This window comes from Medicago truncatula, chromosome 3 (genome assembly GCF_003473485.1).
Source record: "Medicago truncatula cultivar Jemalong A17 chromosome 3, MtrunA17r5.0-ANR, whole genome shotgun sequence".
In the NCBI taxonomy this organism is placed as follows: domain Eukaryota; kingdom Viridiplantae; phylum Streptophyta; class Magnoliopsida; order Fabales; family Fabaceae; genus Medicago; species Medicago truncatula.
Genome location: NC_053044.1, coordinates 41,085,142 through 41,104,414, shown reverse-complemented (window position 1 = coordinate 41,104,414; position 19,273 = coordinate 41,085,142). Strand labels below are relative to the sequence as shown.

Below are 19,273 nucleotides of genomic sequence, written 5' to 3'. Positions count from 1 at the left end.
TTGTTTGTTGTGCAAGCATGTCTCTCATTTCAAAGCTCCAAACCGTGATCCAACAATGGAAAATGAAGATACATATGTCTTAAACCAACAATGGAAAATGAAGACACATATGTCTTAAACCAACAACTCAAACTTTTGCATGATCCAATATAGTGAACAAACTCAGCATGATCCAATATAGTGAACAAATATCCAATTGCATTTTTAAAATGGCAGATATGTGAAAAATATCCAATTCTCTTCTATTTTCTCCTCAGTACGTAGATGTTCTTCTAACCAAAGTAGTCTCTCATTTTAATCATAATGTGATCTCTCTTGACTTAAATAAATGATCAAACATGTATATTTAAATTGACATTACTTTAGATAATGTATATTTGAATCGACATTACTTTAGATAATATAAAAGCCTAAAATATAACAATTAAAATGAAAATAATAGTTCTAAAAATAGAAGGGAATAAATAGAAAGTCAAAAAAAATGAGAAGTAGAGCGTTCAATAAGGAATTCACGATCAGAAAATTAAGGGAAACCAAAGATGTTTGAATGGTGGAAAAATGTTGAAGCAATTGTATAAGAATGTTACAAATGCGTTCCATAGAAAAGCAACTATCTTCTTCCAATAAGGAGGAGATAGGAAATAAGAGTTTCATCTCATTCTCTCTTTTCTACTATTCTATTTCTTTTATCAAAATAAAAAATAATAATAAAATGGGTCGTGGAGCGGTGTTAGCTTTTATGCTATGCCTTTTAGGCGTCACCGTTTACGGTGAAGATCCTTACATTTACTATACATGGAAGGTTACCTATGGTACCATTTCACCACTTGGAACACCCCAGCAGGGTATCCTTATTAACGGTCAATTCCCAGGACCTGAAATCAACAGCACTAGCAATAACAATGTTGTTGTTAATGTATTCAACAACCTTGATGAACCATTGCTTTTCACATGGCACGGTGTTCAACAGAGGAAGAATTCATGGCAAGATGGTACCGCTGGTGTTCAATGCCCCATTCTTCCTGGGACTAACTATACCTACAAATTCCAAGTGAAGGATCAAATTGGAAGTTACTTTTACTACCCTACCACAGGTCTTCAAAGAGCCGTTGGTGGTTTCGGTGGTCTTAGAATCTTCAGTCGTCTGTTGATCCCTGTTCCTTATGCTGATCCTGAGGATGAGTATTGGGTTCTCATTGGTGACTGGTACGGTAAGAGCCACAAAACTCTTAAGATGGAGTTGGACAGTGGTCGTTCAATTGGAAGACCTGCCGGTGTTATCATAAACGGTAAAAATGCTAAAGGTGATGGTAGCGATGAGCCACTCTACACAATGAAGCCGGGAAAAACCTACAAATATAGAATCTGCAATACTGGTCTTAAGGACACCCTTAACTTCAGGTTCCAAGGACATGGAATGAAGTTGGTTGAAACCGAAGGATCACACGTTGTTCAAAATGTTTATGACTCTCTTGACGTTCACGTTGGACAATGCTACACTGTCCTCGTGACCGCCGATAAAGAGCCAAGGGACTATTACATGATTGCCTCCACCCGTATGACCAAGTACAATCTAGTTGGAAAGGGTATTGTTCGTTACACCAACGGAAAAGGTCCCGCTTCACCTTTGCTACCATCTGCACCTGTCGGTTGGGCTTGGTCTCTCAACCAGTTCCGATCATTCCGTTGGAACTTAACCGCTTCTGCTGCAAGACCCAACCCTCAGGGATCTTACCATTACGGTCAGATCAACATTACCCGCACAATCAAGTTTGTTAACTCTGTTAGCAATGTTAACGGTAAACTCCGTTATGCTATTAACGGTGTTTCCCATGTTGATCCTGAAACTCCTGTGAAGCTTGCTGAGTACTACGGTGTTGCGGATAAGGTGTTCAAGTACAACATCATCTCCGATGAACCCCCAACCGATCTCAGGGCCATCACCATCGCACCTAATGTCATGCAAACTACTTTCCGTACCTTCATTGAAATCATCTTCGAGAACCCCGGAAAGGTCCTCCAATCTTACAATTTGGGTGGTTATTCTTTCTTCGCCGTCGCTGGTGAGCCAGGTACATGGACCCCAGAGAAGAGGAAGGGCTACAACCTTTTGGATGCCATCAGCAGACACACAATTCAGGTGTTCCCTAAATCATGGGCTGCAATCATGTTGACATTCGACAATGCTGGTATGTGGCAATTGAGGTCAGAGCATGCAGAGCACCGTTACCTGGGACAACAACTTTATCTCAGTGTTGAATCAGAAGAAAAGTCTACTAGGGATGAATACAACCTTCCTGAGACTCAACTTGTTTGCGGTATCGTCAAGGATATGCCAAGGCCTCCACCAAAATACGTTTAGAGTGTTGTTTGAAATTACTTATTTCTCTCTATGTCGTGAGCTTCATGTGATTGTTAGCACTAAGTCATAGAGATTCATTATATTGTATGTTATCTATTGGTTGATTTATATATAATCAACCTTTTACTATATTTAATTATTCAATTTTCCCCTTAATTGATTTTAACATTTATTAAATTCTTCTTCCCAATATTTCTCGTACTATTTCTCATTATGAGCTTCTTTGACATTTCGATAATTTGAAAATTAATATTATGTGCTTCTTTGACATTTCGATAATTTGAAAATTAATACAAAAATGAGTGAATCAAATAATATGTTAAGTAGAATATGTTCCATTAACTTAACCATTGAATTTACATAATTAACAATCTACAAAAAAGAACAAAAATCAACACTACCTGCTAACTGAAATTTCAGGCACCAAAGCACGAAATCGCAGGCATGAAACACTAACAAATAGTAACTATTTTTGTTTAGGATAATGTGAAACTGAGATACAAATAGTTACAAATGGGAAACAAGTTTGTGAAAAATACTAAAAAATAATGTTGTTTGTTGTGCAAGCATGTCTCTCATTTCAAAGCTCCAAACAGTGATCCAACAATGGAAAATGAAGATACATATGTCTTAAACCAACAATGGAAAATGAAGACACATATGTCTTAAACCAACAACTCAAACTTCAGCATGATCCAATATAGTGAACAAACTCAGCATGATCCAATATAGTGAACAAATATCCAATTGCATTTTTAAAATGGCAGATATGTGAAAAATATCCAATTCTCTTCTCTTTTCTCCTCAGTACGTAGATGTTCTTCTAACCAAAGTAGTCTCTCATTTTAATCATAATGTGATCTCTCTTGACTTAAATAAATTATCAAACATGTATATTTGAATTGACATTACTTTAGATAATGTATATTTGAATCGACATTACTTTAGATAATATAAAAGCGTAAAATATAACAATTAAAATGAAAATAATAGTTCTAAAAATAGAAGGGAATAAATAGAAAGTCAAAAAAAATGAGAAGTAGAGCGTTCAATAAGGAATTCACGATCAGAAAATTAAGGGAAACCAAAGATGTTTGAATGGTGGAAAAATGTTGAAGCAATTGTATAAGAAGGTTACAAATGCGTTCCATAGAAAAGCAACTATCTTCTTCCAATAAGGAGGAGATAGGAAATAAGAGTTTCATCTCATTCTCTCTTTTCTACTATTCTATTTCTTTTATCAAAATAAAAAATAATAATAAAATCGGTCGTGGAGCGGTGTTAGCTTTTATGCTATGCCTTTTAGGTGTCACCGTTTACGGTGAAGATCCTTACATTTACTATACATGGAAGGTTACCTATGGTACCATTTCACCACTTGGAACACCCCAGCAGGGTATCTGTAACACCCCGTTTTCCCAACTTAAAAATTTCATAACAAATAGCAGAGTATTCAACACATAACGGAATGCTACACTTCTTAAAAATCATAGATGAGATAATTAACTAATTATCTTTCCAAAAATCATAAACATATTAATTCAAACTTAGCAGCGGATTTAATTCATTAACATAAGTAAGTCTTTGGCACGCAGACCTTATTAAAACATAAGCAATACGTAAAGGAATAGAAAATAGCCACAAAAGATCACATCCCGTTACGTATCAGAGCATCCTAAGACTCAGTGAGGAATAAGTCACTCACGACAGCAACACCAGCAACCTACTAACGATCACCTACAAGTTACTCATACGAAGAGCAACATTTCCAAGCAGAAGGGGTGAGATTTCACAAAACAATAATATTAAGCATATAATTCAACAATTATATTTAACAACATAACATTTCATCATATATAATAATATAGCAACAACCTGATCATCATCCTATAGTAACATACTTAACACGTACTCACCTTTCTCAATAACATAAACAACAACATATCACATTACATATAACTATATCATAACCACATAACATCATCCTAATCATTATCATAAAGCATCATAACATCATCTTAATCATTATCATAAACAACACAACATCATCTTAATAGGCATATAATTCATCATCTCATCATAATATAACAACACGTATTTAACATCTTATAATAATATAACAACACTTCATAACAACCTCATATACAACATCATACTTAATTATCATAAAACATCATAATCATCACAACATCAAATAATCTTTCATCAACAACTCAAGGTTAAATAACAACTTAATCATAACGACACAACCTCAACTTAACAATGCAACTTAGACATCTTATTCATCTTAGACCCTCTTGACAAAAATGCAACTACAACCTCTTAATCATGCATGTGGTACCAATACGGAGCATCAAGCCCCAATCGCTATTTGATTATTATTATACTTCCGAAGCATCAAGCCCCAATCGCTATTTGAGTATTATTATTTAAGTATTATTATACTTCCGGAGCATCAAGCCCCAATCGTTATATGCTAATGCATGGACTCGACTTCTTAAACGTCTTAATTCGACAACCTCTTATAATAGTCCAATAATTTGGAACATCAACATCTTCAACGACTTGGACCGACTCATGCAGCTTAGTTAGTTAATGATCAGCAACATAGGCAGTATGCAAAACATCATGATATAATAATATCGCACGTAAGTAAACAACATCTCAAATAATCACATATAATTCAAGTAATGCATATACAATTATATCACATTATAAACAACATCAAATCATCATAAATCAGCTTCACAGATCATCATTAATATTCATAACTACCCTAAGGTTCAACTCTCAACAACTCATTAGACCCTTTATACAAGGTTATTTCTTTCCTAAAAACATCTCTAGATGGTTAGGATAAAGTCCCTACACTTAGGAAGAAGTTTGGAAGCATTTGGAGTGAAGAAAATTGCATTTTTAGGGTTTCTGGTATGACATCATCGTGGCACGTTGGTCTCCCATCGTGACACGATTTTTTCCAGATTTGACAGACGACTTCAGATTTTCAACCTTCACGTTTTCGCTCATAAAAACCAAACCGTTAACCCGTTTTCGATGCCGTTTTCGCCTACACGCTCCTGACACTTAGCTCTATCATAATCTATAGAAAAATTCAAGTTTAAACCACCCAAAAATCGGTTTCCAAAACCTCACATAATCACTTATTTGCATAAACGTTTAGACACCGACTATTCAAGCGAAAATCCCAATTTTCATCAACCCAAACCCAAAAACTGGTTCTAATCATTGTACTATGAACAATCTAAGGTATGAACACTATTTCTTCATTAATTCAACGGGTTTCCAACATCTAATCAACCAATTACAACCTCTAACCCTAATTTCCCAAATTCCCAAAACTACATGTTAAATCCAATTTCAGAATCATAGGCTTAAGAAGATTGAATGTTAGTCCCACCCTTACCTTAGTATTGATGATCGGCGGTCTCTCTCCCTCTTGGTTCTCCTCTTCTCTTGTTTTCTCCCTTGTTTCTCCAAAACTGATCGTCCGTGAAAATAATTCTAAACCTAGTTTCTCCTATTTATCTCTCCTCAATCCACTTTATCCTATTTCCTCTATTTCCACTAAACTCTTCTAAATTCCAAAACAGCCCCACATCTCTATATTTATTTAATTTCAAATCCTATTCTATTCAATAATATAAAACATAAAATATTTCTATAACAAATTATATATATTTCTACAACAAATAAAATATATACATATTATACTAATAAATACCAATATATAACATAACAAAATATCACTCATCAAAATAAATTATATAAATCACACAAATCATATAATTATATTCTAAACTCATTAAAATAATCAAATAATTAAAGAGGGCGTTACAGTATCCTTATTAATGGTCAATTCCCAGGACCTGAAATCAACAGCACTAGCAATAACAATGTTGTTGCTAATGTATTCAACAACCTTGATGAACCATTGCTTTTCACATGGCACGGTGTTCAACAGAGGAAGAATTCATGGCAAGATGGTACCCCTGGTGTTCAATGCCCCATTCTTCCTGGGACTAACTATACCTACAAATTCCAAGTGAAGGATCAAATTGGAAGTTACTTTTACTACCCTACCACAGGTCTTCAAAGAGCCGTTGGTGGTTTCGGTGGTCTTAGAATCTTCAGTCGTCTGTTGATCCCTGTTCCTTATGCTGATCCTGAGGATGAGTATTGGGTTCTCATTTGTGACTGGTACGGTAAGAGCCACAAAACTCTTAAGATGGAGTTGGACAGTGGTCGTTCAATTGGAAGACCTGCCGGTGTTATCATAAACGGTAAAAATGCTAAAGGTGATGGTAGCGATGAGCCACTCTACACAATGAAGCCGGGAAAAACCTACAAATACAGAATCTGCAATACTGGTCTTAAGGACACCCTTAACTTCAGGTTCCAAGGACATGGAATGAAGTTGGTTGAAACCGAAGGATCACACGTTGTTCAAAATGTTTATGACTCTCTTGACGTTCACGTTGGACAATGCTACACTGTCCTCGTGACCGCCGATAAAGAGCCAAGGGACTATTACATGATTGCCTCCACCCGTATGACCAAGTACAATCTACTTGGAAAGGGTATTATACGTTACACCAACGGAAAAGGTCCCGCTTCACCTGTGCTACCACCTGCACCTGTCGGTTGGGCTTGGTCTCTCAACCAGTTCCGATCATTCCGTTGGAACTTAACCGCTTCTGCTGCAAGACCCAACCCTCAGGGATCTTACCATTACGGTCAGATCAACATTACCCGCACAATCAAGTTTGTTAACTCTGTTAGCAATGTTAACGGTAAACTCTGTTATGCTATTAACGGTGTTTCCCATGTTGATCCTGAAACTCCTGTGAAGCTTGCTGAGTACTACGGTATTGCGGATAAGGTGTTCAAGTACAACATCATCTCCGATGAACCCCCAACCGATCTCAAGGCCATCACCATCGCACCTAATGTCATGCAAACTACTTTCCGTACCTTCATTGAGATCATCTTCGAGAACCCCGAAAAGGTCCTCCAATCTTACAATTTGGGTGGTTATTCTTTCTTTGCCGTCGCTGGTGAGCCAGGAACATGGACCCCAGAGAAGAGGAAGGGCTACAACCTTTTGGATGCCATCAGCAGACACACAATTCAGGTGTTCCCTAAATCATGGGCTGCAATCATGTTGACATTCGACAATGCTGGTATGTGGCAATTGAGGTCAGAGCATGCAGAGCACCGTTACCTGGGACAACAACTTTATCTCAGTGTTGAATCAGAAGAAAAGTCTACTAGGGATGAATACAACCTTCCTGAGACTCAACTTGTTTGCGGTATCGTCAAGGATATGCCAAGGCCTCCACCAAAATACGTTTAGAGTGTTGTTTGAAATTACTCATTTCTCTCTATGTCGTGAGCTTCATGTGATTGTTAACACTAAGTCATAGAGATTCATTATATTGTATGTTATCTATTGGTTGATTTATATATAATCAACCTTTTACTATATTTAATTATTCAATTTTCCCCTTAATTGATATTAACATTTATTAAATTCTTCTTCCCAATATTTCTCGTACTATTTCTCATTTTGAGCTTCTTTGACATTTCGATAATTTGAAAATTAATATTATGTGCTTCTTTGACATTTCGATAATTTGAAAATTAATACAAAAATGAGTGAATCAAATAATATGTTAAGTAGAATATGTTCCATTAACTTAACCATTGAATTTACATAATTAACAATCTACAAAAAAGAACAAAAATCAACACTACCTGCTAACTGAAATTTCAGGCACCAAAGCACGAAATCGCAGGCATCAAACACTAACAAATAGTAACTATTTTTGTTTAGGATAATGTGAAACTGAGATACAAATAGTTACAAATGGGAAACAAGTTTATGAAAAATACTAAAAAATAATGTTGTTTGTTGTGCAAGCATGTCTCTCATTTCAAAGCTCCAAACAGTGATCCAACAATGGAAAATGAAGATACATATGTCTTAAACCAACAATGGAAAATGAAGACACATATGTCTTAAACCCACAACTCAAACTTCAGCATGATCCAATATAGTGAACAAACTCAGCATGATCCAATATAGTGAACAAATATCCAATTGCATTTTTAAAATGGCAGATATGTGAAAAATATCCAATTCTCTTCTCTTTTCTCCTCAGTACGTAGATGTTCTTCTAACCAAAATAGTCTCTCATTTTAATCATAATGTGATCTCTCTTGACTTAAATAAATGATCAAACATGTATATTTGAATTGACATTACTTTAGATAATGTATATTTGAATCGACATTACTTTAGATAATATAAAAGCGTAAAATATAATAATTAAAATGAAAATAATAGTTCTAAAAATAGAAGGGAATAAATAGAAAGTAAAAAAAAAATGAGAAGTAGAGTGTTCAATAAGGAATTCACGATCAGAAAATTAAGGGAAACCAAAGATGTTTGAATGGTGGAAAAATGTTGAAGCAATTGTATAAGAAGGTTACAAATGCGTTCCATAGAAAAGCAACTATCTTCTTCCAATAAGGAGGAGATAGGAAATAAGAGTTTCATCTCATTCTCTCTTTTCTACTATTCTATTTCTTTTATCAAAATAAAAAATAATAATAAAATGGGTCGTGGAGCGGTGTTAGCTTTTATGCTATGCCTTTTAGGCGTCACCGTTTACGGTGAAGATCCTTACATTTACTATACATGGAAGGTTACCTATGGTACCATTTCACCACTTGGAACACCCCAGCAGGGTATCCTTATTAACGGTCAATTCCCAGGACCTGAAATCAACAGCACTAGCAATAACAATGTTGTTGTTAATGTATTCAACAACCTTGATGAACCATTGCTTTTCACATGGCACGGTGTTCAACAGAGGAAGAATTCATGGCAAGATGGTACCGCTGGTGTTCAATGCCCCATTCTTCCTGGGACTAACTATACCTACAAATTCCAAGTGAAGGATCAAATTGGAAGTTACTTTTACTACCCTACCACAGGTCTTCAAAGAGCCGTTGGTGGTTTCGGTGGTCTTAGAATCTTCAGTCGTCTGTTGATCCCTGTTCCTTATGCTGATCCTGAGGATGAGTATTGGGTTCTCATTGGTGACTGGTACGGTAAGAGCCACAAAACTCTTAAGATGGAGTTGGACAGTGGTCGTTCAATTGGAAGACCTGCCGGTGTTATCATAAACGGTAAAAATGCTAAAGGTGATGGTAGCGATGAGCCACTCTACACAATGAAGCCGGGAAAAACCTACAAATATAGAATCTGCAATACTGGTCTTAAGGACACCCTTAACTTCAGGTTCCAAGGACATGGAATGAAGTTGGTTGAAACCGAAGGATCACACGTTGTTCAAAATGTTTATGACTCTCTTGACGTTCACGTTGGACAATGCTACACTGTCCTCGTGACCGCCGATAAAGAGCCAAGGGACTATTACATGATTGCCTCCACCCGTATGACCAAGTACAATCTACTTGGAAAGGGTATTGTTCGTTACACCAACGGAAAAGGTCCCGCTTCACCTGTGCTACCACCTGCACCTGTCGGTTGGGCTTGGTCTCTCAACCAGTTCCGATCATTCCGTTGGAACTTAACCGCTTCTGCTGCAAGACCCAACCCTCAGGGATCTTACCATTACGGTCAGATCAACATTACCCGCACAATCAAGTTTGTTAACTCTGTTAGCAATGTTAACGGTAAACTCTGTTATGCTATTAACGGTGTTTCCCATGTTGATCCTGAAACTCCTGTGAAGCTTGCTGAGTACTACGGTGTTGCGGATAAGGTGTTCAAGTACAACATCATCTCCGATGAACCCCCAACCGATCTCAAGGCCATCACCATCGCACCTAATGTCATGCAAACTACTTTCCGTACCTTCATTGAGATCATCTTCGAGAACCCCGAAAAGGTCCTCCAATCTTACAATTTGGGTGGTTATTCTTTCTTTGCCGTCGCTGGTGAGCCAGGAACATGGACCCCAGAGAAGAGGAAGGGCTACAACCTTCTGGATGCCATCAGCAGACACACAATTCAGGTGTTCCCTAAATCATGGGCTGCAATCATGTTGACATTCGACAATGCTGGTATGTGGCAATTGAGGTCAGAGCATGCAGAGCACCGTTACCTGGGACAACAACTTTATCTCAGTGTTGAATCAGAAGAAAAGTCTACTAGGGATGAATACAACCTTCCTGAGACTCAACTTGTTTGCGGTATCGTCAAGGATATGCCAAGGCCTCCACCAAAATACGTTTAGAGTGTTGTTTGAAATTACTTATTTCTCTCTATGTCGTGAGCTTCATGTGATTGTTAGCACTAAGTCATAGAGATTCATTATATTGTATGTTATCTATTGGTTGATTTATATATAATCAACCTTTTACTATATTTAATTATTCAATTTTCCCCTTAATTGATATTAACATTTATTAAATTCTTCTTCCCAATATTTCTCGTACTATTTCTCATTATGAGCTTCTTTGACATTTCGATAATTTGAAAATTAATATTATGTGCTTCTTTGACATTTCGATAATTTGAAAATTAATACAAAAATGAGTGAATCAAATAATATGTTAAGTAGAATATGTTCCATTAACTTAACCATTGAATTTACATAATTAACAATCTACAAAAAAGAACAAAAATCAACACTACCTGCTAACTGAAATTTCAGGCACCAAAGCACGAAATCGCAGGCATCAAACACTAACAAATAGTAACTATTTTTGTTTAGGATAATGTGAAACTGAGATACAAATAGTTACAAATGGGAAACAAGTTTATGAAAAATACTAAAAAATAATGTTGTTTGTTGTGCAAGCATGTCTCTCATTTCAAAGCTCCAAACAGTGATCCAACAATGGAAAATGAAGATACATATGTCTTAAACCAACAATGGAAAATGAAGACACATATGTCTTAAACCCACAACTCAAACTTCAGCATGATCCAATATAGTGAACAAACTCAGCATGATCCAATATAGTGAACAAATATCCAATTGCATTTTTAAAATGGCAGATATGTGAAAAATATCCAATTCTCTTCTCTTTTCTCCTCAGTACGTAGATGTTCTTCTAACCAAAATAGTCTCTCAATTTAATCATAATGTGATCTCTCTTGACTTAAATAAATGATCAAACATGTATATTTGAATTGACATTACTTTAGATAATGTATATTTGAATCGACATTACTTTAGATAATATAAAAGCGTAAAATATAACAATTAAAATGAAAATAATAGTTCTAAAAATAGAAGGGAATAAATAGAAAGTAAAAAAAAAATGAGAAGTAGAGCGTTCAATAAGGAATTCACGATCAGAAAATTAAGGGAAACCAAAGATGTTTGAATGGTGGAAAAATGTTGAAGCAATTGTATAAGAAGGTTACAAATGCGTTCCATAGAAAAGCAACTATCTTCTTCCAATAAGGAGGAGATAGGAAATAAGAGTTTCATCTCATTCTCTCTTTTCTACTATTCTATTTCTTTTATCAAAATAAAAAATAATAATAAAATGGGTCGTGGAGCGGTGTTAGCTTTTATGCTATGCCTTTTAGGCGTCACCGTTTACGGTGAAGATCCTTACATTTACTATACATGGAAGGTTACCTATGGTACCATTTCACCACTTGGAACACCCCAGCAGGGTATCCTTATTAACGGTCAATTCCCAGGACCTGAAATCAACAGCACTAGCAATAACAATGTTGTTGTTAATGTATTCAACAACCTTGATGAACCATTGCTTTTCACATGGCACGGTGTTCAACAGAGGAAGAATTCATGGCAAGATGGTACCGCTGGTGTTCAATGCCCCATTCTTCCTGGGACTAACTATACCTACAAATTCCAAGTGAAGGATCAAATTGGAAGTTACTTTTACTACCCTACCACAGGTCTTCAAAGAGCCGTTGGTGGTTTCGGTGGTCTTAGAATCTTCAGTCGTCTGTTGATCCCTGTTCCTTATGCTGATCCTGAGGATGAGTATTGGGTTCTCATTGGTGACTGGTACGGTAAGAGCCACAAAACTCTTAAGATGGAGTTGGACAGTGGTCGTTCAATTGGAAGACCTGCCGGTGTTATCATAAACGGTAAAAATGCTAAAGGTGATGGTAGAGATGAGCCACTCTACACAATGAAGCCGGGAAAAACCTACAAATACAGAATCTGCAATACTGGTCTTAAGGACACCCTTAACTTCAGGTTCCAAGGACATGGAATGAAGTTGGTTGAAACCGAAGGATCACACGTTGTTCAAAATGTTTATGACTCTCTTGACGTTCACGTTGGACAATGCTACACTGTCCTCGTGACCGCCGATAAAGAGCCAAGGGACTATTACATGATTGCCTCCACCCGTATGACCAAGTACAATCTACTTGGAAAGGGTATTGTTCGTTACACCAACGGAAAAGGTCCCGCTTCACCTGTGCTACCACCTGCACCTGTCGGTTGGGCTTGGTCTCTCAACCAGTTCCGATCATTCCGTTGGAACTTAACCGCTTCTGCTGCAAGACCCAACCCTCAGGGATCTTACCATTACGGTCAGATCAACATTACCCGCACAATCAAGTTTGTTAACTCTGTTAGCAATGTTAACGGTAAACTCCGTTATGCTATTAACGGTGTTTCCCATGTTGATCCTGAAACTCCTGTGAAGCTTGCTGAGTACTACGGTGTTGCGGATAAGGTGTTCAAGTACAACATCATCTCCGATGAACCCCCAACCGATCTCAGGGCCATCACCATCGCACCTAATGTCATGCAAACTACTTTCCGTACCTTCATTGAGATCATCTTCGAGAACCCCGAAAAGGTCCTCCAATCTTACAATTTGGGTGGTTATTCTTTCTTTGCCGTCGCTGGTGAGCCAGGAACATGGACCCCAGAGAAGAGGAAGGGCTACAACCTTTTGGATGCCATCAGCAGACACACAATTCAGGTGTTCCCTAAATCATGGGCTGCAATCATGTTGACATTCGACAATGCTGGTATGTGGCAATTGAGGTCAGAGCATGCAGAGCACCGTTACCTGGGACAACAACTTTATCTCAGTGTTGAATCAGAAGAAAAGTCTACTAGGGATGAATACAACCTTCCTGAGACTCAACTTGTTTGCGGTATCGTCAAGGATATGCCAAGGCCTCCACCAAAATACGTTTAGAGTGTTGTTTGAAATTACTCATTTCTCTCTATGTCGTGAGCTTCATGTGATTGTTAGCACTAAGTCATAGAGATTCATTATATTGTATGTTATCTATTGGTTGATTTATATATAATCAACCCTCTTACTATATTTAATTATTCAATTATCCCCTTAATTAATATTAACATTTGTTAAATTCTTCTTCCCAATATTTTTCATACTATTTCTCTTTATGTGCTTGTTTCACACTTCCATAATTTGAAAATGAAGACAAAACCGCGTGTACTAATCATATAATATGTTATGTAGAATATGTTCCATTAACTTAACCATTCAATTTACAATATCCAATTCTCTTCTCTTTTCTCCTTAGTAGATGTTCTTCTAATCAAAATACGCTCTCATTTTAATTATAATATGATTCCTCTTAAATTAAATAATGATCAAACGCGTATATTCGAATCAATATATATTTAGATAATATACGACTGCAAAACCTAACAATTTAAATGCAAATAATAGTTCTAAAAATTCTAAGGATTATACAAATGAAGAACTACATTTTTAGTTGTGGATTATTTAACTAGTTCAAAAAATGCCAAGCGCTGAAATGTTAAACAAATGTACTCTAATTTGTATGAAAATATAGGTACATACGAAAATATCAAAGATGCACACCGCATTTCAGTCCTAAAGGTGTTTTGGTGCAGCCACAAGTTTTGATTTGCTGCTATTTCTGCTATGCTGTTAATTTTCTGGTTTTGGTGGTGTTTTTGTACAGCAAAAAGTTATATTTGCTACTATTTTTGTTTGTTTGAGTCCTAGGGTGTTCATGGTTGTTTTGAGGTTCATGTATTCGTGGGTTAGCAACATGTTTTTGGTTTGTATGGCTACTCTCTGGCAGGCAATTTTGGGGTTATCTTTGTATGCCTTGTCATTGGTGTATGACTGTGTATGGTGTATTGTCCCCCCTTCGAGCACATATAGTGTAAGCCCTTTCCAACCCTTCATAGAAGGTGGGTAGAGTTATCTTGTTATGATGCTTGCGGCAGAGTTTTTAATATTTTAATTCATCGAGAAAAACAACAAAAATGCAGAAGTATGAATTGCATGTAGAATAAATGTACGCCACATTGTTTTTCTACCCTTTTTATCTAACTAAACGGTGTTTACATAGATCTAATTATACTTACGTGTTTTTATGTGATTTCGACGCAGGAGTGTGTCATTTTTGTTTGATGTCTTAGTGCTACATTCTTTGTTTTTTCGTCTTGTTACAATGTTCGACTCAATCATTTTTTTTTTTTTGGAATCAGCTAATATTATTAACACAATGGTGTACAAGACGCACAACAAACTCGGTGGGAGAAAAAATAAAGTGCAAAAGTCTCCGACATATCGGAAAACTCCACTGCCAAAGCCCCTCTAGACCCCAAAAAAAACCAATTTGTTTCATAACAGAAAAAATCCCAGCCGAATCACTACTGCAGCAGAAAACAGAATTGATGATGCTGTATGCGTGTTGTCAGCAGCCGAAAAGCAATCACCGACACCGTATACCTCAGCGTCAACCTCTCAGTCAAATTGATAGATCAACTTCGATCTATTACATATTCAATCAATGGCATACATATCAACAATATATATTGAGAGACATGGATAATCTGATCACTTTGTTTTTGTCACATTTGTATGATATTAGTCTAAATAAAGGTTATACCTGTGTCTAAATGGTTGCAAAGAAAATCAAGAAATGAAGACCGTTCACAAGCTTTGGTGGATGTTTCCTTAAGGATTAGTATTGAGGGACATATTGTTGCATCATTTAGTAAAGTTTATAATGATTATATGCTTTCAATTGCACAAGTTGTTGTACAAAGTGAGACAAATGACTAACAATGCAAACATAATCTAAATTAAAGGGTCAATTATAGAAGAAAAAATTAAAGGACCATTCCGAGAAATGACTTTCTCATTTTTTTTAAGTGGCATATATACTATTATTTCGCAGGTTGGTGTGCTGCGGAGAGGAAGAAAAAGATCAAGAAAGGGTTTTATCTTATTAGTTCAACTTGTGGTGTCGAGGAGATTGTGGAAGAGATTAAGGTGCTGTCGTGGCGTTGGTTTTTGTCTAGGCTTCATATTTCGCCGTGTTTATTCTATGAATGGACTTGGAATCCAAGGGATTGTCTCTTGAGGTAGTTGTTCAGTTGTTGGACAGAGGTGTTGCTTGTCAGGTTGCGGTTCAGGTCGCAGTTTTGGTTCCAGTTTTCTGTTTTTCTTTGGTTAGGCGCTGCTGCTGATGGCAGGTTTTTTGGAGAGTCACTGGCTGGTTAAAATTGAGCTAAGTGCTGCTTTGTTTTTCTGGTTTACTTCCGGCTGTGCTACGGAATCCTCTTTTGGGTTGCTGTTCTGTCTTGCTAGGTCAGGTTATTTAGGCTGTTGTGTATCGTTGGAGGTCAGGGCTATTTTTAACAAGGAGGATGTGTTGTGGGAGCCTTTGTAGCGCCTCTGTCGGTGCTGAATTATAAGGCAGTGGTATGCATGAGGCATTCTTTATGTATAATACAGCCTCATCTTTTGTTAAGGTGTTGCTTTTTATTTCCTCTGTTTTCTGTTTTGTTTGAGGAAGCCCGGCTTTAGGGTTGCAAGGTGTTACGCCTATATATGGCACCTTATTTCGTATCTTGCTTTGTTTTTCTTCTTCCTGCGAGTTTATGTGCGTCTTGCACAAACTTGCCATGAATAAATTTTAGCCGTTTCAAAAAAAAAAAATATTGCAATGTTTATATATATAACCTTCTGATTTTATCTTATTGCAATAAGGTTTCTGCTTCTATCTTATAATCGCATTGGATTATTAAGATACTATTGATTTCTACCATGTCAAGAGTAATTTTTTCTCCAATTTTCCAGCTTGGAGTCCATCTCACCACACCCAACAAGTAAGGAAGTTGATTTAAAGGAAGATGATACCCAAAGAGTGTGAAATTGGTTAGGAAGAGTCAGAGAATGAGGACAAGACAAACTTGTGCCCGTGCAACGCGCAGGTACAAGTCTAGTTAATAATTAATTAGAAGATGTAAACCCTTAAGTAAACAAACATTCTACCAAATTAATTTCTAACTTTTGACTATTAGTTACCTTGCGTATAACGTGATCTCTAACCATTAGATTACTCGAAAAAGAAAAAGAAAAACATTTCTACCTGATTAATCTCTAACTTTTGATTACCAGTTACTTGCGCAAAAAACAAAGATTTTAAGCAACTACTAAAAATGTGGTCCCTGTATTGATTTTTTTTCTTCCATTTGGTGGTTATACCGTTGATAAGTTCAGGCCTACTTTCTTTCAAAGATTGACCACTTATGCTTATGATCATTATTGTCCCATAACCCAACTTGTCCTTCATCATTCATGTACAGCCACAATGAAAACGAAAGGAGATGGATAAAGACAAGAACCAACATATATTTATTTATTCCACATGAACAATACTTTATTATTAACAAACATTGATATTTTCTCCCCTATATTTGATAACGTTATTACATGGAACAACATCACATCACTCACTATAATAAAGTAAACAACTATATACTATTTTGAGAAACTTATGCACTTGACTTTAACCTTTTTTTACTTTGCTTGCTTCCCCTTAAACAAACATGTTTATATATAATTATTTATAGTAAAACATAATTAAACGGTTGCTATTGGACCCAAATTAACATTTGATTCCTTAAATGCTTCAAATCTTGGTTCCTTGGCCTGAAACTTTAACCTAGCATAAAGGTTCATGTAATCCTCAAACACAAATTTTGGGTAGATTTCATTATTCTCCTCTATCAATGTTGGTGCTGGGTAGATAACAGCATCACTACCAGGGTTGTAGAATGAGGCTATAGACATTCTTGTTCCATCAGTTTGTGCTACCACACGGTGTTCCACACTTTTGTACTTGCCATTTGTTATTACCTGTCACATTAAAAATAAAAAATAAAAAATTAATGCTTGATATGAATCATTTGTTGTTGATTTTATGTTTGTAAAAATGTCAATATAAATTTAGAAGAATGTTTTTTTTTTTACCTCAAGTTGGTCACCAAGGTTGATGACAATGGAATGATGCATGGGAGGGACATCTACCCAGTTACCATCTTTGAGAAGCTGAAGGCCACTGACCTTGTCATCTTGGAAAAGAAGGATGATTCCACCGGCATCGGTGTGTGCACGGAGACCCTTTACAAGGTCTGGTTTTGGGCATGGAGGGTAGTTTGCAACCTTGGTTCCAAAAGTTGGTCCCTTTGATCCATACAAAGCCTTTTTTAGGTACCCCTTTTCTAGTCCAAGATTTTCACATAATAAGTCTAGTAGCTCCTCTGCAAGTGTCTCTAGCTTCAAAGCAAATTCCTTCATTGATTTCCTGCATCATTGTCTTGAATAATTTAGAATCTCAATAAATTGTAATCATCATTTTTTTTTGTTAACAGATCATAGATGTGAAACACTCATCCACATTTTTTTTTCCGTTCACAAGACTCAAACTCAAGACCTTAATTTGTTTAATAGATCCGAGTACAATTTCACTCAGAGAGCGACATAATGTTGGTACCGAAGTCATCATTTGGTATTATGTAAATAACTTATTTGTGGGGCAATCTAAATATTTTTGATATGAACCTGTATTCATCACTGAGATCAGGGATCTCTGAAATGTTTGACTCAGGTAGGTGACGCAAATGGAAAGTACTCTCCCAGTCCATGTCTTTGACCTCAGTTTGAACAGCCTCTAGCCCTTTGGAAGACACTAATTCCTTGAATCTTTGTTCCATGCATTTCCTGTAGTGTTCTTTGGTTAACCTCTCCACAGTGTCCATTAAGTCATGAGGTATGCCATGATTCACCAGCTACAAAAAAACAAACATGAATAGAGATTTAGAGACCAATGTAGAAATTTATATGAAACGAATATTGAGTTCATAAAGTACCTCAAAGAATCCCCAGTTTTCACAAGCATCCTTGATTTTCTCCATAGTAGCTTTTCTCTCATCACCATTCAGGTTTTCTAAGTTGATAATTGGGAAGTTATCCATATTTTTAATAGAATTTCTTAACTTAAAAACTCTTGTTGTATGCTTTTCTTTCTCCAAGTTTATTGTAGGTTGCTTGCTTTATGATGCATATTAGAGTTCTTTATAAGGTGGTATTTATAGACCAACAAAATCTTATTTTAAATCTAATTGAATATATTTTAAGAGAAATGCTAGGGACACACTCCCTAACACACTCTTTTAACACACACCAATCAAAATTAGACACCTCATCCAATTACTTTATTTCTTTACCTATTCACCGGTTTAACAGGTTGCTACAATTCTTATTTATTTTTGTATAGAATTTAATTAATTGCAAATCCATTGCTCCTTCCAATCTCATCGTATTTCAATATGTGGATGGCATCTTCTCATTTCCAACTGATCTTCCCATGGCTTCTAGTATCTATTGTGTATTTGTCGTAAGCTTATCGTCTTTCTCTCAAGATTCTATCTGCCACATCTCGTCTCTGTTAACTAACTGCCAGCGTTTCGTCACCGTTGAAAGCTCTGGTGGCCGTCGTTGACTTGGTCGGCGGCCTTTGATGAGATTTTCAAGATCTATGTTCTACAAGACATTTTCGCTTTTGAGATTGTGGAATTTTTTTTTTTGGATATATTTGTAATTTGT

The 19,273-nt window shown here is 36.4% G+C and overlaps 5 protein-coding genes across 5 annotated transcripts; 4 read left to right on the top strand and 1 right to left on the bottom strand.

Annotated features, from left to right (window-relative positions):
- Positions 1-643: 643 nt before the first annotated feature.
- On the top strand, positions 644-2,362 carry LOC11442472 (L-ascorbate oxidase homolog). The gene has a single exon (XM_003601551.2). The coding sequence runs from the start codon at positions 713-715 to the stop codon at positions 2,360-2,362; it is 1,650 nt and encodes a 549-aa protein (XP_003601599.1). The 5' UTR covers positions 644-712.
- Positions 2,363-3,502: 1,140 nt separating this feature from the next.
- On the top strand, positions 3,503-7,763 carry LOC11442471 (L-ascorbate oxidase homolog). Its single transcript, XM_024778983.2, has 2 exons — positions 3,503-3,758; positions 6,211-7,763. The coding sequence occupies exons 1-2, from the start codon at positions 3,503-3,505 to the stop codon at positions 7,734-7,736; spliced, it is 1,782 nt and encodes a 593-aa protein (XP_024634751.1). The 3' UTR covers positions 7,737-7,763.
- A 1,112-nt stretch (positions 7,764-8,875) lies between these two features.
- Positions 8,876-10,650, top strand: LOC11444157 (L-ascorbate oxidase homolog). The gene has a single exon (XM_003601548.2). It carries the CDS (start codon positions 8,878-8,880, stop codon positions 10,648-10,650), a length of 1,773 nt encoding a protein of 590 aa, XP_003601596.2. The 5' UTR covers positions 8,876-8,877.
- A 1,139-nt stretch (positions 10,651-11,789) lies between these two features.
- On the top strand, positions 11,790-13,733 carry LOC11437284 (L-ascorbate oxidase homolog). The gene has a single exon (XM_003601547.3). The coding sequence runs from the start codon at positions 11,792-11,794 to the stop codon at positions 13,562-13,564; it is 1,773 nt and encodes a 590-aa protein (XP_003601595.2). The 5' UTR covers positions 11,790-11,791; the 3' UTR covers positions 13,565-13,733.
- A 3,262-nt stretch (positions 13,734-16,995) lies between these two features.
- LOC11437005 (1-aminocyclopropane-1-carboxylate oxidase) lies at positions 16,996-19,273 on the bottom strand. Its single transcript, XM_003601545.3, has 4 exons — positions 18,538-19,273; positions 18,230-18,456; positions 17,639-17,972; positions 16,996-17,524 (listed from the first exon to the last, which is right to left on the bottom strand). Exons 1-4 carry the CDS (start codon positions 18,640-18,642, stop codon positions 17,249-17,251), a joined length of 942 nt encoding a protein of 313 aa, XP_003601593.1. The 5' UTR covers positions 18,643-19,273; the 3' UTR covers positions 16,996-17,248.